The sequence below is a fragment of the Pinus tabuliformis genome, chromosome 3_1 (genome assembly GCF_031772625.1).
Source record: "Pinus tabuliformis cultivar Carrire ecotype Pingquan chromosome 3_1, CPIR1, whole genome shotgun sequence".
NCBI lineage: Eukaryota > Viridiplantae > Streptophyta > Pinopsida > Pinales > Pinaceae > Pinus > Pinus tabuliformis.
The window spans coordinates 41,248,878-41,272,806 of record NC_142301.1 but is presented as its reverse complement, the minus strand read 5'-3'; the positions used below and the strand labels follow the sequence as shown (position 1 = coordinate 41,272,806).

At 38.1% G+C, this 23,929-nt stretch overlaps 2 protein-coding genes across 2 annotated transcripts in view; one reads left to right on the top strand and one right to left on the bottom strand.

Annotated features, from left to right (window-relative positions):
* LOC149185668 (membrane protein insertion efficiency factor) overlaps window positions 1–23,929 on the bottom strand; it is a 124,305-nt gene that overhangs the window by 11,137 nt on the left and 89,239 nt on the right. The gene's annotated exons all lie outside the window — the stretch shown is intronic.
* Window positions 13,092–14,001, top strand: LOC149185669 (uncharacterized). Its single transcript, XM_089412456.1, has 2 exons — window positions 13,092–13,221; window positions 13,346–14,001. The coding sequence occupies exons 1-2, from the start codon at window positions 13,094–13,096 to the stop codon at window positions 13,833–13,835; spliced, it is 618 nt and encodes a 205-aa protein (XP_089268582.1). The 5' UTR covers window positions 13,092–13,093; the 3' UTR covers window positions 13,836–14,001.

Sequence of the window (23,929 nt, the reverse complement as noted above, 5' to 3'; positions counted from 1 at the left end):
AAGAAAAATAAAATCGTAACCCTAGCCCTACGTACACACAGAACTCTAACGCGTGCTATATGACCATAAAACGTTCGATTCACCTGCTACGCAAACGCATAAACAAAAAAAATTCACCTGAAGACGCAGGTTCTTCGACGGCAATAAGGAAAATTCGAGCACGCAGAAAGGAGGGCGAGTTCAATTTACCTGTGTAATACGTTACCTGAAGACGGCAGCGATTGGCAAAACAGTGCGAACTTCATCTGAAAGATGCCCTTCGATGCGTTTGTGGTTTCTTCAGCTGCTCGGTCATGTCAAACGCTGCCTCGAAACACGCCTTTTTCCAGACTTTATCATCACGCAGAGGGATATGAAAGGCCTGAGGCGCGTGATAGTAATTTGGTTGCAAATCTTCGACGGTGGACAAGTAAAACTCGATGGCAGTGTGTGAATCAATGAATTTTGCCCACGCTGGAGCCGCTGTTTGCCTGACGTTTTCTCAGTGTGCCCACTATGTCAGAACTTTATGCTATTTGCTTGAGGCCTCTCACACTGAGCGTCTTTGTCTGCGGGTGCCCTCGACAGAGGCGTGTTTGGATCAGATTTCTGCTGCGTTCATTGTGTGATGAAATGAGGGAGCCCGTATAGCAGCGGCTGCGAAAAGATTTGCATGCACGATGGCAGCGAACAGGGGTGCGGTTTGATTTATAGGCTCTGATCATACTGATGCTTACAGCATTTAAAAAATGTGCCTTTCCTTAAAACGCTCTCTCATATACAGTCACCTCCCCAGCAAAAGATGAAAACCAAAAACGTCAGGGTCCTTTGTAACCTGCAAAATATACAACAAAACCGGAAGATATATGCAAAATTTGGGAGTAAAGCCCTTCGAAACTAAATTAAAATTACAAAAAAAAGGAAAAATTTACAGTTCTAGAACAGCCTGATTTAATTTACAGATTTGTGGCCCCTGAAATGCCAGATTTAGCAATAACAGCAGTAATTTTTTCAATATATCAGAAATTTTTTGAACTTCACTGTGAACAGAAAGAAAATCTCTCAATGTAAAACAGAAAAGAAACTTTAAATGATTAACCCAGGGAACAATCAGCTGGGCTCTGCACAGAAAGTGCTTGCGGGAGTTGGCTGGTTCAGCCGAGAACTTCCCCGAACGCCCACAAAATTTCCTTCAAAAAATGTTTTCCTGCACATCTCAAGCAACCATCAGCAAAGAGAGAGAGAAAGCTGCTAGATCTCAGGAAATAATGGAGATACCTGCCATTATTTCAGAAACCCTAGCAGCCCTCAAACCCTAGCACGTGAGCAAGATACCTGTACTCACAATGCTCTGAAAAACCAGCTATTTTAACTGCTGAAAACTGAAATATGCAGAAAAGCAAAAATCTCACAGCAATTCCAGAGAGTAACACCAGCCAGTTTGAACCCCAAAGTCTTTTTATTAATCAGAAAATCAGATTACAAGAGAGCTTTCAGTACAGACTCACAGATCAGATGATCTGAAATGACCCCCTAAGACCCTATATAAAGGAAATGATCCTAACGGCTAGTTCAAGTGATCCATGTAGAAATGATCTCGACCGTTGATGAGGATCAAGACATCTCTTGATCTCATCCGTCGATTTATTAACTTAAAATATTATTATTTTATTAGTTAGGGTTTTTGCTTCATTTTTTAATTTTTTTATTATTTTATTATTTTTATTCATTTTTTAATTTTTTAATTCATTTTAAAATGGATCACTGAACTAAGCCTTCGAAAACATCACCTAGGACCTAGGACTTAGGACTCATGAGGGGATTTAAAACATTTTTCGACCCTCAGGACACATTACATCATGACTTTTACAAAATTACATCTTAAGGGACAAACCCATTTAATATAGACCCTCACAAAACACCCAGTTCTGCGACACAACCATAATCTAGCAGACTTAACACACTAGGATTTTCCTAAAGTTCTAATGAAAAACTCAATCCCGGCTTTGGGGTCAGGTTTGAAGGAAAACTCTGCCGATCCGTGGATCGGTGAGACAAAAAACCTTCCGGGACGTAGATTATCATCAGAAAGTTAGGTCCACCTAGGCAAATTACATACATGACTCATGTCTGCTAAGATTATTTACAATTAAGACATGCAGACTGGGTTTACAATCAAAAAGATCAAGCTGCTGATGATGGCAGGATGGCACGGACATGCTGATCAGGTGCTGCTTCTTTCTGTCAAGAAAAACGGGATGCACTGCATGGGTAGTTGACCAGTAGAGGTCAACAGACATCAAATTTTGGCCTCCTTGAAAACAAGTTTAGCTAACTTAAATCATCCTAGACTCCATTATCCCCAGGAACAAGGCACTAGTCCAACTTGTTGGTGATCAATCTCATCTTTTTGTCCATCTGTTCTCTCTCTTAAATTCGGTCCTTTCAAGGCTAGGACTAGAAACTATGGCTTAGGGTGAAATTTTAGGGAAGAGGTATTTTGCTAGTTGGAGAGCCTAAACATCACGTAGATAGGCTTTGTCACAAAACCCATCAATTTGGTGGGCATCCACTTCAATTTCATCCATAAATTCGCTTGCCCTAAGCGTTTGCCCTGTTACCACTCAAACTAGCAGGGGTCCTGGGAGGGGGTTCCTATAGAGCAACTACCAGGTCAAGTGGCAATAATGGAGCAATAGCCCACTGTCACCTCAGCTAAAGCTCTCTGCTCTTTACGGACCTTCACCGATGGAAGGAGTTCTGGTATGGTGGAAATCACTAAGAATCATATATCTATGATGTGGAGATAGTGATTTTAATAGCCTATTCAAAGAAGAGGCTCTATTAATAGGGTTTGCTTACTTTAGAAGCAAGATGAATGGCTCTCCAAGAAGGGCTAGAAGGGGACTTAGACCTAGGGTTGAGGAGTATTTCATGATAAGAAGTGCCCTAAACCAAAGAATCCTAGAAGAATAGGGTTTCCAAGCAATCCTTGTGAAATTGGAGTGACAAGGTTGCGGGAACACAAAGAAGCCCTAGTGGGCCCAAACAATGTAATATCCCCAATTTTGTGAGCATGGGAGTCACTAAGGAATTTTGCCCAATTTCAGTAATATTAATTAAAAAGGGGCAAATATTATTGGATAAAGGTGGTTAGTATTATTTTATTGGAGAATAGTGGCAAATTATTATTTTATTAAATGGTGGCAAAAGTAACTTAGTGGAAAATGGCCCCCACCAATAAAATAATATTAAAAAAGAAGAGTCTAGAGGCATGAGGAGAAATTATAAAAGGAGGATGGACTCATTTTGTGGATTATCTTTTGACTATTACACTTCACATTACATCTTCTCTTGGAGTTGTTTAGCACAAGAAGAGAAGTGTTGTTTAGCACAAGAGTTCCAAGTGGAATTCCACCCTCATTTCGAAGAACTTCGAGTGTCTCCCTAGTGAGGAAATTTGGGGAGTCCAATTTAGGATTTCCATAGAGCTTTATTGCAGGTGTTCACCCAATTTTGCACACTTCCTAGGCATAGAGGCAGTTTGTGGAGCTCAAATTTCTTTAGCTAGAATGAATCGGGAGATCTAGTGATTTGCAGAGAGATTTCCTACCTTGAGACCGAAATTTTGGTAGTGTTTTGCAGGGAAAAAGTCTTGGCCATTTGGTGGGCCGAATTTCTCCATTTTGGCAGTGCGCAGAGCTCACTAGAGAAAGCTTGCATAGGGGAAGAGGGAAACTAATTTCCGAAGGAGATTGGTTGGAGGAGAAGGTAGATTCTGGAGGGGATTTTGTGTGGAATTTTAGTGGCATTACAGCAAAGGATTTGGGAGTTTCTGGAGCATTATTTCTCAGCAGTGCGTGTAGCTAGCCAGAGGGCCACTCACACTATTTGGTGGGCTCTCTCGTCACTCGAAATCAGCCCAAACCTTTTCTGGGTTTTTGTGGGTATTTGGAGAGGAGTCTATGGCTGCATTTTCAGTGTGATTCGGACAATATTCAGGCCAGAAATCCACTTTCTTTCAGCAATGCGTTTTACTAGTCAGCTAGCAATTTGCACCACATTGTGGATTTCTTGGAGAGTTGGTTTAGGGCCAATCCCTTTCTGAGTTTTGTTTCCCTTGTTGAGAAAGTGCACTAGCTAATTTATCAAAATTTTCTGATCACTTTTGAGGGCACATTTTCCATTTCCTATCTGGCAACAACATAGAAATTTATTGGGCCAGAAATTGGGGAGGAGCTTCTACAACACTTGGGCTTCATTATTATCACCTGAGTTTTGCCTCGCTTACTTGTAACAAGCCCATGAATATTACAAATAAGGTCAAGGGTTCGGAGTGAAGCTTCAAACAAAGGGTCTTGACCAAGTGAGGGAAAAGAAAAGGAACAAAGAGATGAGATTTGACTTTAATGTTCAATGTAATGATCCTTAATGAAGCCACTAACGAAAGGAAACTTAGGTAGAAATGGTCTTTGAGCTAGGGCTTGGACAAACTCGAGATTCAACAGTCGGAATCGCTTGAAAATTGGACGACCTCTCAAGAACACACCAGCGCAATTATAGACCAAATTTTATCAATTTTGGATGGCTACAATGAATTTCGTGTGATGCCCTAGGAAGCCAACTAGGGTAAGGGCTTAGAAAAGAACAAGCATGCATCCCATCTATAAGGGTTGAAAGAGTGATGCAAGCCCTCCCATCGTCTCCCATGGTTGAAAGAGATTCAAGCCCTCCCATTGTCCCCTCATATGGGCCTTGGATTAGCTACCAAGTGTGTGTTGCAAGTGTAGCCAACTGGGCATGGTCTAGGTGCATCATCATCGTCAAATAAATGGAACACGAGCAAGCAATTAGTGGAACTAAAGGATCCCATGATGTGGCAATCTGCTTTCTGCTATGGTGGAGGCCCATGGCTCTCAATGCTCACCCTACAAATGCTAATACGACACTCTAGAGAGATTGGACCCCATATAAGGAGACCAAATCCTAGATGAAGACCCACCTGCAATCGTGTATAAGATCCAATGTGTCCCCTCGCCTTCCAGTACAACCAAACATTAGTAAAATTGAGTAAATGAGCTTACAATCACAGAACCAAGTGGACACTTCATAGTGGCATGCCCTTCCATAATGGGCTTTAGAACGTGCAAGTGTCTCCAAGTTCAAGAAGAAGGTTAACCAAGGACCCTATTAGGTGGTTTCAGCCTCTAAAGGGAGTGACATGTCCATGGTACATCCTTCAAATGGCAGGTGGCATGTGATATAATGATGGAATGGAGTGGGACATTAGGGGAAGGCTCCAAGCCACATGCCACGGTACAAGGATAGCTATAATAAGGGAAGCCCACACTTGGGTGTATGAATGTAGGAGAGAGCAATTGTCGTACATGAGTTACCCCGACCTTTGTTTTTCCACCCTTATTATTATGCCTTTTATTGATTTTTCTTTTATAACTACTCGGGACTCCAGGGGATGAGAGCATGATGTGTAAGATATAGCAGCAGATACCCCCTTAAGGTGGGGCAGTTCATCACCCACCAGTGGTTGGGACAATCATGGGTTCCTTACTAATGAAAGAGGCCAATATAAGGGGCCCTAGGAACCAGGGTGATGCCCATAATGATAGGGGTAGAGATCATGTTTGGCTTTTACCCACGTGCTAAATTTGTTTGTCCCAGCCATCTTTTACATTTTATGGTACATTTCCTGTTGAGAGTGGCCAAATTATGCTTTTTCTTTTCTTTTTAGCTGCATCAACCTCTCGGGCATCGTTCCAAGTCCGACCCAAGGTGTGGACAAGAGGAGGGGGAGGCTAACTCCTTATGGACCCAATGGGCAAATGCGGACCCAAATGGAAAATATAGTGAATGGGGTTATATGAGTGGAGGGGAGTGATGTATATGGTTTCAGGAAGCGGGGCCATGCAACCAAAATTAGGGTTTCCCATGTTTCCCAAGAGTACAAACCAAGCCCACTCTTTCCGCCAAATCCCCCCACTAATTCATGCCCAAAAGTGTCTATGATAAGTAAACAAAAGTACCCAACTACACTATGAAAATCCATACCTTCGGGGTTGGTAGGCCCACCTTCAAACATATGATCATAACAAATGGGCGAGGGAGCATATGTTTGGCTAAGGTAGCGAGCTATCTGGCGGCTACAAAGGGGTTGCTGGTTGTGGGCTAAAGACCATCTAGGAGAAAAATGTTCTCCTATGGATACTACCCACAGATGGTGGGTAACATGCCCTATGAGGGAAACCCTAGTTTTTCTTCCCTCAACTTTAAGGACTTTCTTGAAGGTTTCATGAGCCTTGGCTTAGCCAATATACATTGTAAGAAACTTTTTCTTTTCGCCTTGACCTTAAGTTACTCCAACACTCATCAAATCAATCAAAACCGAGGTCTTGTGCCTCTATTTCTAGGTATCTTCATAGAAAGCAAATTGCTTCCTTATGAAGCCTTGAACCAAAATTGTGTATTTCTTGAAGACCTCCTAGAGAGATCATTGCATATCTTAACCCTAGAATACCAATTGTAAGTGATCTCTATCCTACCGAAACTCCTCCCATCAGTGAAAGTTCGTAAAGAGTAGGAGGTTTTCGCTGTGGTGACAATGGGCCACTACACCATTGTTGCTTATATGTCTAGTTTATACCTTATAGGGTTTCTCTATCCAAGGCTTGCTAGATTTTGTAGCAACAGTCGCCATGAAAATATATAAGCGCCTAAATATTATTGAGGATGCATGGGAAATTTCTCTGCGGTTGAAAATTTTATTTTCTAGAATTTCTTCATTTACTAAGTATCTAAAGAAAGATTTGGAACATGATCAGCAATTTGTTGAGAATGATTTATTGACCTTTATTAACAAAATCAACGCTCTTAGTGATTTCCAGAAAACTCAACAAGGCCTCCCATCAAGCAAAAGAATTAAACAAATCAAAGCAGGTTGGTATGCAAGGATAAAAATGTTACAATATGCATATCATAATATTCAAATAATGGTTACCATAGGAGCAATGCTTTCTTCAAAGCCATTAAAATTGTCGAATAATTACACAGCCCACAAATGATCAGGGATTCAATGATGAATGCTAAAGATGTATTACAAGAAGAATTAAATGTGCAGCAATGATATCGACAACCTGAATAATTTTCCGGAAGTTGAGATTAAGAAATGGCTAGTCACATTCGTCAATCACAATAAAGACCAATTAGCAATTACGGAGAAACTCCAATCAAATGTGAAGGCATAGAGGAGGAAATCTTTGTGTTAAGAGTAAAACAAGATATAACGATCCCGTTGATGAAGGAATATATCTAACATTGGCTTAAAAAGTCTTTAAATGAAATTGTTAATTCTGAATAATTGCTTTGGCAATTAGATTAACGGATGTGAAAATCAATATATATACTTCTACAATATTTGCTGCAAGAGGAGGAGAGACTCCATTCCATTAAGCATCCTTCTACAATTTTGTGAGTGTTCTTTATCTTATTTTGAAGCAATTCCCTTCTTTCTCTCCAATCTTTGCTCATCCACCTTTACAAATTGTTTTATATATTCTAAAGCCAATCCCTGATTATAATTTCTCTCATTCTTCCAAGTACCCTCATATTAAATGGTCCACGGGAGCCCAATCTCAGTCCCTTATGGACAAATGGCCTTTACATTTAATGTTTAAGTATCAAGATTGTGTTAAGTGTTGTATGCACTTACTTTATTAAAAAAAAAAAGTCTATAAAATTATTCTGACTCTCGCAGAGAGCTATTTCCGGGAGGGTATGTCATTTGTGGTTTCTACACTTATAAAGCAGTGAAATCTCGTGAATGTTCACCTATGCTCTTTATAATCTTTGAATGCATCAAACGATTTTAGAGCTCTTTGAAAATTTAGACCATATTCTCTATATTATGTCTATTGCTTTGCTTCAAATGTGTTTTCCTCATAATATGTGAATGGATGCATACAGTGGAATGAATCTTGAAAGTATATTTATTTTGTTAAATAGTGAATCCATACAGGTGAGGATGGTTTTAGATAGAGGAGGAATGACCTGTTGAAGAGTTTTGTGAACCCAGCGTTTCGGACTACAAAGTGAGTCCATCATCAGGGGATGCGACAATAGATAATCTTCAACAGGTCATCATTTTATTTCTGATATCATCATTTTATTTTTCTTTTGAGACACCTGGTCCACTCATAAGTGAATGTGCTAAATATTTATATTTCTTTGTTTGAGTTATTTGAGTATTTGAGTGAGTAAAAGAGGAGTACCACCTCTATAAAAAATTAAAACGCAAAAGGAACCTGAAAACAGGCCCTAGGAGGTTGACTCTTTTCCCTGACAAAAAAGACATCAACAGACCTTCCATACATTAATAAGATTTTCCACCACCACAGACCTTCATTTCAGCTGGCCCTCCTCTTCCAAACAAATACCAATTCATTCTGTTGAAGACTCTTTGTAGCACAACCAATCATAATGAGGATTATGAAGATTTGCTCCACAAGCAGTATTGGTTTTTATGACCCCCAACTCAGCCCTACAAGTGGGTGTTGTAATGATCTATTGTGATGCATATTGTAATGATTTGTGGATAGAATGTTTTAACTATGGTCCCTTGTTCAGCTTAAAGACGTGTGTTGACATTATGGTTAATATTCACTTGAGGCCACATGCCAACCCTGTATTTGATGTATTGTTATCTTTATTGAGCTTACAGATGGCTAATAACCGAATTTGTTGTATTTTTCTATATTTGACTAGCTCACCCTAGTCACTCTCTAGGGGCTAGCACCCTAAACCCCAAAAGGAGGTGCGAAAATAAAGCACACTCCTGATTTGTAGCTCACTCATTCAAGTTATTATTCAATAAAATCCTACAGGGAATCTTCCTTGAGTGCACTTCTCTTCTTCATGTGCTTGGTTGTTACAACAATCTCTCTTGTGTTCATCATTTAAGTGTAGTTTCATTTCCACTGTATAATTCACTTCTCTGGATTAGGTTTTATTGGAGATTTCACCATACATCTACTATGTTATGATCTCCATGAAAATTAATGTTTTTATACAAGTAATTTAATACAAATAAACAGTGTTCCACAGGGACGCATCCCCCAGGGTGGGGGGCGGGCCTTGGCGCTCCTCATGCTCCGGGGACGCATCCCCCATGGTGGGGGGCACGCCTTGGTGCTTCCCATGCTCCGAGGACGAGGAAACTCCTGGGGAAATGTTTCCCCGATGTCCCCTTTTTGGGGAAACTCCGGGGGGACATTTTTCTTGTGACGAAACGTGACTCCTTTTGCAGGGATGCAAGGGGGATGCATATGCATCCCCCATTTTTTTGTCTAATAATTTTTATAAAACATTAAAATTAAAATATATATATATATATATATATATGAAAAAATTAAAAATTAAAAAAAAATGAAACTATATTAAAACTTATAACTTGTTAAAACTTTTTTTTAAATAAATAAATCAAATTATATTAAAATTTAACACTAAGAAAAATAGAAAACTTAAAGTATATTAAAACTTAGTATTTATTAATATTATTTAGTTCTTTTTGAGAAATTTACTAGTATTTCATTGCTCAGTGCTTTCTATGTTTACTTTTAGTTTAGTATTCTATGGCTATTTTAGACTTCAACATAGTGTCATTATCATTGTCATGTGATGAATTTACTTTTTATTGTTTTTGAAAATTTGATGTGCATTGCATAATTTCAATTGTCAAATGATGAATTTAATAATTTAATTTAGATGTACCTTGCATCATGTCAAATGATGATTCATAAACTAAGTCACAGGACACGTCCTCCAAGGTCTCGTGTCCCGTATTTAACGTGTCGGACACGAAAAACGCCCTAAAACGTGTCGAAAACGTTTTTGAACGTGTCCTGGAAAACATAAAACGTACTTTGTCGTTTTCTTCGTGTCCTAGTAATGGAAAACGAGTTTTCTGAGTCTAAAAAACATTGCCCTAACATTTTTTCTCCAGTTGAATACGTACCCCACGAAATCAATAGCTTTAAAGCCCACATAATTATTTTTTCAGGGTTCTTTTGCTATTTTCCTCCGATGCCATCGCTCTCCGTCGCTGTACAATCACCGTGTGGAGCTGTTTGGTCGCTGGAAAGTTTGGCAACTTGGCAGCGTGTGTGAGGTTCAGGTAAGTCGTAGACCATATGGCATAGACGCAGTTAAAACTTAAGCGGCAAGCCCGTTAAAAATGCGTTTGATTCGTAACAATGACTAGCTGAGGGCCTGAGGCTATAATAAAATAAGATGTCCATTGTCACTGTTCTCTACACCCAGGATTTTCCCTCTTCTTTCGTATCTAGCAAACCAGTTCTAGTTAAACAATATATATACAGTTGAGGGAAACTGTATATCTGGTTCTGCCAGAAAATGTGGCTTCCCAAAGGGTTCTCCACAAGGCAGGCTTTGCCCGAGAAGGTGTCCTCAGAAATTATGTAAACATAAAAGGAAACATCCGAGATTGCATACTGTATGGCTACATATCACCTGCCTGATTACTACACTATTTCTCTCTCTATTTAAAATACCTTAACTATTATGGTGTCTTAATACCAGTGTTGTTAAAATCGCGATAAAATCGCGATTTTATCGTAAAAGCGCGATTTTTTAATTTCGCCGATTCAAAGCGCGATTTTTATCGAAAAAATCGCCCCTTTTTTTTTATAGCGATTTTTTCGATAAAATCGCGATTTTTTCACTTAAAATCGTGAGGGCGCGCGGCAGCGGGGTTTTATATGGGAAAAACGATTTTTTTTTAATTCATTCAGCAGTCCGCCGCGGAGGAGAAGGAGAAGAAGTGAGGGAGAGGGTTGCCGTCGGTTGTGGGAGCGAATCGAAGCGATTTTAGGAGGAATCCAAGCCAAGATCGCCAATTTGTCCATAAACCAGGTATGTAGATTAATTTTTTTTTGTTTTGGTTCTATAAAAACTTTGTTTTTCATTGTTTTTAAAGAATTTTTGGAAATTTTTCATTGATTTGGGATGGGTTATTTGTTATGACTATGAGAACCAATTTTTTATTTTTATTTTCTCATTTTCTAAAAACATTGTTTATTTTTTTTTATTTTTCATTGTTTTTTGGCATTTGGTTGGGTAACTTGGGTTTAGAAATTGGGATTTTGGAAATAATTAGCTTGTAATTTTGCAAATGCTAAATTGTAATTTGTATTTACTATTATCATTTATGTAATCCTAAATTCCTATTTCCTAATCCTTATTTTTCCATAGGTTTGCAAATTCAAAATTCAAAAACAAACATGCCAAGGAAATTGGATCCTTTCTGGGAATATGGTGACCCTAAAACTCCGAATGATAGACAAAACTTGTATTGCAAGTTGTGTGGAAAGGAAATATTCGGGGGGGTGTACAGGTTGAAGTTCCACCTTGCACAAATCCCTGGACGTGATGTGGGGCCCTGTCTAAAGACAAATGCTGAAATTATCCAAAAAGCCATGAGAGCATTGGGAGAATTAGAGCACACTAGATACGCCAAAGAAGAACTCAAAAGGCAACTAAAAAGGTCAGTTGAAGGAAGTGGGCCAAGTGGCACAGGTTCTACTGCAGCGTCAGTCAATCCGGTAGCTGCATCATCATATTTTGTTCCTCGAACCACACCTGGTTCACAACCAACTATTGGTTCAATGCTAAAAAGAACTGAAAAAGAAAAAGCTGACAAGTTGATGACAAAATTTCTCCTCTGGAGTGATATTCCTTTCAGCATTATAAGGAATAATCCATTTTTCCAACCTACTGTTGATGCTATTGCCAGTGTTGGCCCGGGGTACAAACTCCCTTCTCTTCATGATTTCAGAGGCCGGCTTCTTCAAGATGAAAAGCGTGACTGCACCCAAAGATTGGAGGATTTTAGGGCATCATGGGCACAAACAGGATGCACTGTTATGTCAGATGGTTGGACTGACCAAAAGGGGAGAACCCTTATAAACTTCTTGGTTAGTTGTCCTTGGGGACTATGTTTATCAAATCTGTTGATGCAACTCATCAAATCAAAGATGCAAAAACTTTATGTGATTTGCTGGATGTGTTTATTTTGGAGGTGGGTGCAGAAAATGTTGTCCAAGTCATAACGGACAATGCTGCAAATTATGTTGCTGCTGGTAGAATGCTTATGGACAGGCATCCTACTTTATTTTGGACACCTTGTGCTGCCCATTGTATTGATTTGATGTTAGAGGACATTGGGAAAATTCCCTTTGTCAAAGAGGTTGTTGACTCATCAAAAAGCATCACAAAATTTATTTACAATCACACATCTGTGCTTAGCTTGATGAGAAAATGCACCAACAACAAAGAGTTGGTGCGCCCCGCCATTACACGGTTTGCGACGAGTTTCATATCTCTTCAATCCCTCTTGAATTCTATGTGGGATTTGAAGAGAATGTTTCTTTCAGAGGAGTGGCGTGCTTCGTCAATGAGCCGCAAACCAGAAGGAGAGGCCGTCTGCAGACTAGTTTCATACCAGGAGGACTTCTGGGCGGGAGTGCAGGAGGTGTGCGTTGTTACAGAACCTTTGGTAAAGGTTCTTCGGTTGGTTGATGGTGAGAAGCCCGCAATGGGCTATTTGTATGAAGCCATGGATAGGGCCAAAGAAGCCATTCGGTCCTACTATGATGACAAGGGAGATGATGGGTTCCAGAGACAACTCCTTCTATGGAACGTCATTGATGAGCGATGGAACAACACACTCCATCGTCCCATTCATGCTGCTGGCCTTTTCCTGAACCCTGCATTTTCTTATGCATGTGGGTTTAATTTTGATGTTGAGGTCGTGGAAGGATTATTAACCTGTGTCCAGAAGATGGTGAGAACTTCAGAAGAACGTATGGAGGTCTCTAGACAAATTGAGCAATATAAGTTGTCAGCTGGCACATTTGGCTTTGAGATGGCTGTCATTGATAGGACGGTTAAAATGCCAGGTATTTTTTAGTTTGTAGTATGTACTTTGTAACTTTGTTTCAAATTTCATTGTTTCTTCAAATTCCATTTTTTTCTTATGTTTATTTAAAATTTTCTTTGTAATTTTGTTGTAGACGCATGGTGGAAGATGTATGGTGGCAGAGTACCCCTTTTGCAAAATCTTGCCGTGCGGATCCTCAGCCAAACATGCAGCTCCTCGGGATGTGAGCGCAATTGGAGTGTATTTGAAAAAATACACAACAAGAAGCGCAATAGGTTAACACTTAAACATTTAAAATATTGCAAATTTCCAAATAAATTTTTGAATTCATTAAAGTTTTAAACAATATTTTTTTTATAATATTAATTATTAATTTATTATTTCATGAACTTTGTACAGGTTGGAGTCCCATAGACTTAATGACATGGTCTATGTCTACTACAATCTTCGATTGTGGGTGAAACAACTAGAGAAGACACCTGATACGGAAGCCATCTCATTGGATGGGATTGACACCACTGCTGAATGGAGGGTTGAGACCGAGAGGCCTCTCATGGATCCCACTGAGGATTGGTTAGTGCAGGATGAGGGGGAGGAGGAGGGGGAGGAGGAGGAGGAGCAGGAGCAGGAGCAGGAGGAGGAGGAGTTGGAGGAGCAGGAGGAGGAGGTGACACCGCCTACCCGGGCTACCCGGGCTACCACTACCACCAGTAGAGGACGTGGTCTCCGTCCACCTCAGCCTCCTGTAGCTGCTACTACTAGTTCTTCAGCTTCTAGAGCACGTCAGACTCCACTGCCATTTCCACCACCACAGGCACCAGCTTCTACATCTAGAGGGAAAGAGAAAGTTGTGCCATTTTCTCGCAAGAGGGGCAGAGGAAATCAATAGGATTAGACTTTCATTTTATTGTATATGACATTATGACATGATGAGATACATTATCATATTTTTTGTTGATATTTTGAGGCTGAGTTGGACTTGGGACTCAGGACTTACTATTCAGGACATGATTCAATGTTATGTGTGATTTTAGCGCTAGAAATGATATTAAACATCTTATATATTAGTTTTTTTATCATATTTATGTGTCAATGTATTTATTTTATGTTGTAGATGGTTTAGATATTAAAAAAATTGAAAAAAATTGAAAAAAAATGAATATTTTTGTGCCAAACGATTTTTTCCCGCTTTTTCCGATTTTTTTCCCGATTTTAACGATTTTTTCCACTTTTTTCCCGGCGCCGATTAAATCCCGATCGCGATGTGTGCAACACTGCGTAATACCATTCCGTGTGCAGCTTACGCTGTCGAATTTCGGGGCTGGTATACAAATATAAATAAGTCTACTCAGACACACTGTCATGTAATCAAATGTTACAATAAATATAATAATGATTATGTCAGATGATTTTCAACCCACTAGGTTTTCATTCGAGCTATTAATTTTCTTTGGTTTTTGAAATCAAATTTGTTCTGGTTACGATTATATCAAAAGAGCTAGCATGCAGTGTACCCACTATTTAACAGTTTAATATCAAAGTACATATCTATAAATTTATAATCTTTGTTTCGTTATTGACCCCCAAAAACACAGTTGGATTTGAATCAAGACCAAGCACATCACATTCTAATTTCTAAATTCAAGAATCAAGACCAAGCATATCACATTCTAATTTCTAAATTCTGATTCTATTTATTTATTTTAAATGAACTATGAACTTTGAAGTAATTATATTTTAATTTGATTAGATAAGTTGCAACGTGCAATTTAATATGGATAAAAAACTATATCTATATATATATATATATATATATATATATATATAACGTGTCCCTTGTGTCCTGTTTCCGGGTCGCTGCATTTCATATTGAATACTCCTATTTACGTGTCCTCCGTGTCTCGTGTCCTCGTGTCATGTGACTTAGTTCATAAATGATAATAGTCTAATATGTTATGATGATCATATTTAGTCTTTAGATGTATATTTCATAATTATTAAGATTTTTTATTTAGTTATTGACATATTTTTGGGATTTTATTTTTTTATTTTTATATATTAAATTTCTAATAATTTATAATTTTATAATTTTGATGACTCTGACGTCCCCCTGTTTCCCCAAAAATTCCCTAAATTTTGGGGTTGCTTATATGCATCCCCCTTGTGCGTATCCCCGCTCCCGCGTTTCCCCATTGTGGAAACTCGGTGGAACATTGCAAATAAATGCATTCACAGAGAAATAATGGGGGGAAACTTCAAATGCAATAGGGTTTATAATATATATTGACTGTAGCCAACTATTATTGAGAGTCAAAATATGTCCAAACCCATCCCTGCTTTAATCATTTATCTTTTCTCCATCAGATAGTCATTGTTTGTTTTCTTCAAGTTCCAAGATGCAGCATGTTCTTCTAATGTTGATTAGAAAAAATGCTCATTTCATATTGTTTTTCTACCAAAATATCAAAAGACTGAAAGCTCTATGAATTAAGTTGTGTATTGTACAGTTGTTGTATGGGTTAAATGAAGGAAATTAAGAATAAAGAAAGGAAAGACAACAAATGTTATAGATTAGCAAATTAAAACTTTGGGTTACTCGTTGAACAAAAAAAAATTATGACTATTTATTTTTGGGACAATTAACATTGTTGACTGACAAAAAATCTAAACAGAGTAAAAATAAAGTTTTAATAGAAATAATTGTTGAAAATTGTAACTAGGTTCAGTCTTCATAATGAACTTTGTTTTCATGACATTGTATATTTTGTATAAAGAAAGAAAAAAAAATTATGTAAAGCTTGGATTTCATTCTCAAGTCTAAGTCAAAAGCATGTTCTTCGTGCTTCTACGTCTTTCTAGATCTTGCTAGGACAAAGAAGTATTATGCCATGTATTATAGTCCCTGTTGACCACTACCAGTCAACTACCCATAGCAGTACACCCCCTTTTCTTCGCAAAAAGGGATAGCGCTTGATCGACATGTCCGTGCCATTCGACAGTCATCGTCGACTTCATCATATTATGTTGTAAACCCAGTCTGCATGTGTAAATTGTAAATAATCTTAGCAGATATGAGTCATGTATGTAAATTGCCTAGGTGGACCTAACTTTCTAGTGATAATCTACGTTCCAGAAGGTTTTTCGTCTCACCGATCCATGATCAACAGAGTTTTCCTTCAGCCTAACCCCAAAGCCAGAATGGATTTTGTCATTAGAATCTTAGGAGAATCCTAGTGTGTTAATCTGCTAGATTATAGTTGTGTCGCAGAACTGGGTGGTTTATGAGGGTCTATGTCAAATGGGTTTTCCCCCCTTGGGATGTAAAGTTGTAAAAGTCATGATGTAAAGTGTCTTGAGGGTTAAGAAATGTTTTAATCCCCTCATAAGTCCTAAGTCCTAGGTCCTAGGTGATTTTTCCAAAAGCTAAGTTCGAGGATCCATTTAAAAATAAATAAAAATAAAATAATAATAAAAAATAAAGTAAAAAACCTAAAAATAATAAAATAATAATATTTTGAGTAAATAAATGCAGAATTTCAATTTTTTAATACATTAAAAATTCGACGGATGAGATTAAGAGATATCTTGATCCTCATCGACGGTCGAGATCATTTTGACGTGGATCACTCGAACTAGCTGTTGGGAATTTTTCCTTTAAATAGGGTGCTAGGGGTCATTTGAGATCATTCGATCTATGAGTCTTGTGCTGAAGAAGCTCTCTTGTAAACTTTTTCTGGTGCTAATAGAGAAAGACTTTGGGGTTAAAATCTTGTTGGTGTTACTCTCTGGAAGTGTTGTGAGCTATTTTATTTTCTGCATATTTTAATTTTTAGCCATTAGTAACAGCTTATTGAAGAGTATTGTTGAGCACAGGTATCTTGTTCACTTGCTAGGGTTTGAATGGCATTAGGTTTTCTGAAGTAATGGCAGGTATTTCCATTGCTGTTGAGATCTAGTATTGTTTTTTCTCTCTTTATTGATGGTTGAAATGAGCTGTGCAGGAAACCCTTATTGAAGAAGACCAGTGGGCGTTTGGGGAAGTTCTCGGCTGAACCAGCCAACTCCCGCAAGCATTTTCTTGCAGAGCCCAGCTAGTTTTGATCCTGGGTTAATCATTTAGTTTATTTTCCTGAATTGCATGAGAGATTTTCTGAAGTTTCTTTTATAGTAAATCTGGAATTTTGATCATATTACTGCTGATTATTGATAAATCTCGCTGTTCAAGAGTCAAAAGCTGTAAACACTATTTAGCTGATCTAGGGTTTTAAATTTGTTTTATGCACATATTTTTTTTTTGGGTGATTTTTCATTCCAGTTTGCAGGGTTTCTGAAGAATTTCGAGGGTTCATCAAAACTGTTTTACTGCTCAAGATTTGTTCTCATTTGCAGAAAGAGATTCTCGAAATTACGTTGGCATTTTCCTGCGTCCATTGTTTCTGCTCATCACGCGCAGCTACCGTCTCTGCTCCTCACTCTCCACACATCATTTCCCTATCTGCTCAGGCGTCCTTCAGCAGCTTTCATTCTTTGCAGTCTGTTTGCCATCAAATCCGCTCAGGAACCTCCGTCCAAATCCTCATTCTGTGTATCCACCTCTGTCCTCACGCGCAGCAAGACAACAAACTCAAAACGCTCATAAAAAATCGATTTGTTTCCGCATAGTCCTCACACTGTTCGCTGCTCACATAAGCGTGGCCACCATCCGCTCGAATCTTCATTCTGCAAAGTCGTATCTCTATTCAATTGCCGTACGCATACCCTTCCGCATACGCAGCAGCATTCAAAAAAAAAACGCAGTGTCTTCTCAGGGTTAACACAGTTTATTTGAATCAAAGGGCCACTTGCAAATCGTTTTCTCTTGCATCTTTTTTTTACGGGCCACCTGCAAGCTTGCGTGGGCCTCTTCTTTTCCACACTGCACAATCTTCTGCTGCTAGCATATCATCTCCACGACGCCAGGTTTCCCATCTCTTCTGTTGAACCCGCATTAAAACCCTGATTCAGTATTTTTGTTGCCCACCTGCGTGCTGCGTTAAAGAGCATTCCGCCATTAAGAATTGCTGAAAGCTGCAAACCCCTCTGCAGCCTTCCCTTCCGCCATCGAGCAAAATCCCGCCGTCAAGCTCCCATCGACCTGCAAGCTCATCGACTTTCATTGCAGGTTTCGTTCTATGCATGGTTCGAATTTTTTTAGATTAAAGTTTTAGTTGTAGTTTAGGCATTGTATTTCATATTTAGGCTAACGAATAAATTTTTATGTATCGCATTTTTTTTTTATTTAGTTTTCTGTGTTAGTTTTTTTTAGTTTAGTGTAAAATTTTCTTTTAAGAATTTTTTTTTTAGTTCTAATTTTAAATTTTAAATTAAATAAAATAAAATAAAATAAAAATAAAAATCAATTTTTTTTATTTGTGTAGACGTAATTTTTAGGTTTTGTTTTATTTTCATTAGATTAATTTTGATTTAGTTTTGAATTTGTGATTTAGTTTTAAATTTATTTAAATATAAAAATAAAAAATAAAAAATAATTCCTATAGATTAGTTTTAGATTTATTAAATTGTTTAGTTTTGTTTAGATTTACTTTTTTTTTATTTGTGTAGACGTAATTTTTAGGTTTTGTTTTATTTTCATTAGATTAATTTTGATTTACTTTTGAATTTGTGATTTAGTTTTAAATTTATTTAAAATAAATAAATAAAATAAAATTAAAATTAAAATTCCTATAGATTAGTTTTAGATTTATTAAATTGTTTAGTTTTGTTTAGATTTACTTTTCTTTTAGATTTAGCTTTTGACTAGATTTTAATTTAAAGTTTTGAAACATAAGAATATTTTGGAAATATTTTTCGGTCTTGGCTCAGGGGTTTATCACGCTTTATTATCTTTGCTAAGGCTAAAATTTTTGATGTGGAATGAATGTTTATCATTTTATGTGAGTTGGCATGCATGAATGATCATTTTGAAGATTAGCTACATGAATATGATATCTGGTTAATGTTCAAAATTACGTGGTTGTGTATCGAGCTTTATCTTTCGAAGTTTTAAAATTGCTAGATCATCGTTAAAACATCGTGAATTTACTGGATATCTTGCATCGTTCAAGTTATTTGATAATAAATGATTGCTGTACACGGTTTATATTTCTGCAACATCTAGTAAGTAATCGTTTAAACATCATACCCATAAGGCACCGGTCCATTAAATTAATAAAATCTATTTAGTGCTAGTTTCCTTTCGTGTCTCCCAACCCAACTGGTTCACAGTTGGTCATCCATTTTCCTACAGGGTCTACCCCCCTTAGCCGCAGGAGACAGGCTTAAACGGAGAGATCGGGGATCAGGGTGACAGCCCCCGATCTAAGCGTTGTCGTGACGATCTGTGCGACAACATTTTTTGGCGTCATTGCCGAGGATAGAGTTTTTCTGTCCTTGGTTCTTTCATTTCGAGCTTTTTCGTGTTTCACTTCTTGTTCAGGTGGCGACTCCACTTCATATATTATCTTCAAGAGTGTATACTAGAAGACATCCAAGCAGTCTGTGCAATCCTACTCCTGATCCTGAAAAGGTCCTCAGGGTACGATTACACAAACTCTCTTCTCGTACACTTCTTGTTAACCTTGGACAAGAAGCCCTCTCTGATATTCATTTGCTTTTTAAAGGTCAAGTTAGGCACAGCATCATGGATATGTATGCCCCTTGCAATTTTTCTAATATTCCAGGGTATCCCAATGCTCTTCCATCAGTTGGGATAGATAAATTGCCTAGCTTTCAGGGAGATAATGCTATTAGTGCAAATTCGCATCTAAGAGACTTTAGTATATGGATGGCTAAATACGCAAGGTCTCTTGATTTCGATCATGAAGATGTTAGAATGACTCTTTTCATTTTAACCTTGGGGGGTGATGCTCATGAATGGTTTACTAAAAAGCCTCAGAATTCATTTGATTCCTTAGAATCGATCATTAATGCATTTAAAGAAAAATATGGAGATAAGAGAGAAGGAAGACACCTCGTAAAAGCTATTAGCCTAATAAAAAAGAGAGAGGATGAAACTGTTGAAGAATTTAATAAAAGGTTTAATGGTATTGTTAGAGAATTACCTCAAGACTATAAACCTACAGACAAAACTCTCCAAGATTTTTACATTGATGCCTTTAGTCCTGAGCCATCTTATGAATTAAGGCGTGCTAAACTTAATGATTATAGAGATTGCCAAGCCTTAGCTATAGAGCTTGAAAAGGACAAGGCCGCATCTGGGAAGTCTGAGATCCCAGGTTTCGATAGAGCTGCTACGAAACTAAAGGAGCCTAAAGGAAAAGCAGTTCAAGAACCTGAAAGCGAACTTGTTCTCAAATTGCTTCAAAAGATTGAAACCATGGAAATTAATCATAATAAGGAGATAACCACTTTGCAGAATAGGTTGATCCAAATGGAAAGAGCGCAAACGCAGAATTTTCAACCTCGAAATAATAATAATAGAAATAACAATTGGCAAAGGAAGGGTCAATCTAGTGAGCAGAGACCTCCTAATCCGCTAACTAATTTGGTTGATAATGCTCCTCCTTACTGTCGGGTTTGTGATGCTCTTCATGAAGAGGCCACTTGTCCCATCGTTAGAAGAATTTTAGATAATGGAATGTTTGGAACAGGTGATCAAATAAATGTAGTGGGCAGTAAGATTCCTTTGTCTATGGATGATTGGATAGAGGTCAAGGAAAAGAGTCGTGACGTTATGAATCCTTCATCAGCTTTTAGTATAAATAACCTGGAAAATGAAGATGACATTTTGGCTAGGTTATATGGTGAAAAACCCTCTCCCGAGCAAATCTTGGAAATTGCTAGAGACAAGGGTTTGACCTATCAGAGAAGGGATAAAGATCAAAGCGGGAATCAAATTCCCCCTCGAACTTTTAACCCTGGTGTAAACTCTGGATTAGATGTCGATTTGGGAAGTTGGTTTAACAATGCAAAAATCTGGGTTCCTGTCTCCGAGATTGCTAAAATCCCTTCTCAAAGAGACAAGTTACTAAAAGCTATTCAAGGTCCTCAAGTATATACTTCTCGACAGAAGACTCGGGAGTTTGACTATCATGATGCTCCCATATATTTGCAAAGCTTAGATGTTGATAACAAAGATCAACAGCCTTTCTTTATCAACTTGTTAGTTAATGGATATAAATTGAATAATTGCATGTTGGATTCTGGTGCATCAGCTTGTGTAATGACTAAAAGGGTCATGGAACAGCTTAACTTAAGAGTTTCTAGACCCTACTATAACATATGCGCCATGGATTCTAAGAAAATCGAAGTGCATGGTTTAATCAAAGATTTGCAAGTTCATCTATCAGTTTACCCAGACATCATGGTTGTCATGGATATTGTTGTTGTGGATGTGCCTGATGCCTGGGGTATGCTGTTATCCAGAAAGTGGGCCTCTGATCTAGGAGGAAGTATTCAAATGAATTGGTCATATGCTATGATTCCTTCTCCTAGGGGTGATGGTTTTGTAAGACTAAATAGAGAGCCCGAAAGAAAATTTCATGTTGAAGATCCTAAGAGACCTCACAACGAAATAATCAAAGAGCAATCTGACATTGGGAACTATGCCATCATGTCTAATTTTATAATTCCCCCCGATGATAAGATTAAGGATCTCAACGGTAAAGTTTGGTATATGTACTTCGATGGTGCATCATCTAGGCATGGTAAAGGTGCTGGAATAGTGCTTAAATCTCCCCTTGGTCACATTTTCAAGTTTGCCTATCGATTAGAATTCGAAGCAACCAACAATGTCGCTGAATATGAGGCTATATTGTTGAGGCTTGAATTGGCAAAAGCTCTGAAGATCAAGTTGCTTAGCATTAAGGGGGATTCTGATTTAGTTATCATGCAACTTAAAAATAAATTCACATGCAGAAATCAAAGATTAAGAAATTATCGAAATGCTGTGTGGGATACTATGGAGCATTTTGATGCCCTTGACCTCGAAGCAATTCCAAGAGAGCAAAATAGTTTGGCAGATGAACTTGTCGTAGCTGCTACTACTTTCCAGTTATCTGATGAGCTAATTAACGATAAGATCAAAATGGAAGTAATATTTAGACCATCTGTTCCAGATAACTCAGAGCATTGGCAGGTCTTCAATGATGAAAAGCAAGTCATTCGTTTTCTTAATAGTTTGGATGAGTTTGAGGATTTCCAGATAGATTCTCAGGAGGATGGATCTTTAAATCATGAGCATATCATAAATCCTACTCCTAGGAATGTGGTTGCCTTAGAGCAACATTTTGATCGGCATGATGCCACGAAGCTGAGAGAAGAAAATAAGATGGACCCAGGCGAATATCTCGAGATAAACATTGGTACTTCTAAAAACCCAAAGATCGTTAAAATTGGTAGAGGTACTAGTGTGGAGGAAAGAAAAAAGTTAACTGATTTACTTCGCGAATATCGAGATGTTTTAGCTTTTTCTTATGATGAATTGAAAGGCTATAGGGAAGATGTCATGGAGCATACTATCCCCTTAAAAGATGAAAATGCTAAACCCTTTCGCCAGAAGCTTAGGCAAATTAATCCTAAATTAGCCCCTTTAGTTCAGAAAGAACTTGCGAAAATGCTTGCAGCAGGGATTATCGCTCAAACAAGGCATTCGACATGGTGTTCGAATCTGGTGATTGTTAGGAAAAAGAATGGTACGATAAGGCTGTGTGTTGATTTTCGAAACCTTAATCTAGCATGCAAGAAAGATAATTACCCTTTGCCAAACATGGATACTTTGTTGCAAAGAGTAACCGATTCTGGAATGATGTCGCTACTAGATGGTTTTTCTAGGTACAATCAGGTATGGGTTAAGAAGGAAGATCGTCATAAAACCACATTCACCACACCATGGGGTACCTTTGAATACATCAGAATGCCTTTTGGATTAACAAACGCTGGGGCTACATTCCAAAGGGCTATGGATTATGCCTTCAAAGGGTTAATCGGGAAGTTTATTGAAATTTACCAAGATGATCTTACTGTTCTTTCTAAAGATGGTATCAGTCATGTAAATCATCTTAGGTAGATTTTCGATAGATGTAGGGAATACAGGATTTCTTTGAATCCAGCTAAGTTTGTTTTTGGAGTAACGGAGGGGAAATTACTTGGCCATATCATTTCTAAGGAAGGAATCAAGATTGACCCGGAGAGAATTGAAGCAATCCAAAAGATTCCTCTCCCTCATAATCTTAAATCCCTTCAGTCTTTCCTTGGAAAGACAAATTTTATTAGAAGATTTATTCCAAATTACGCAGAAATAGCTAAGCCTATTCAAAGTCTTCTAAAGAAAGATGCAAAATTTGTTTGGCAAGAAGACAGCAAAAGGGCTTTCCAAGAAATCAAATGTGCTAACGCAAGAGCTCCTGTCTTAGTTAGTCCCAATTATTCCAAGGATTTCATGATTTTTTCTTTCGCTTCCGAAGATACCATTGCTGGTGTCCTGTTACAAAAAAATAAAGATGGGCATGAGCAGCCTATCGCTTTCATGAGTAGAGAGCTTCAAAATTCCGAATTGAAGTACAATACCATGGAAAAGCAGGCTTATGCCTTGGTCAAGTCTCTTAAGCATTTCAAAACTTATGTGGGTTATTCTAAAATCATTGCTTTCGTCCCACATTCTGCTGTTAAAGATATATTAACTCAAACCGATTGCTTAGGGACTCGTGCTAGGTGGGTTACTAAAATACAAGAATATGATTTAGAAATCAGACCCACCAAGCTGGTCAAAGGCCAAGGTTTGGCTCAAATATTAACTGAAGGTAACGAAAAGACTCTCGGTTTGTTTTGTCTTAGCAATCTATCTTCGCCGGAATTGCAAAGATTAGCAGAGCATGAGTGGTACAAGGAGAAAAATAATTTCCTGCATTTGACAGTCAGCCGGACAGCGAGCAGCCCCTGACAGCCACTATTTGATAATGATATGCCATGTACCTCCGCCATTTG

Coding starts and splice junctions, on each gene's coding strand:
- LOC149185669 (XM_089412456.1), top strand. CDS start 13,094: ATGTATGGTGGCAGAGTACCCCTTTTGCAAAATCTTGCCGTGCGGATC. Junction 13,222..13,345: donor CACAACAAGAAGCGCAATAG/GTTAACACTTAA, acceptor AACTTTGTACAG/GTTGGAGTCCCATAGACTTA.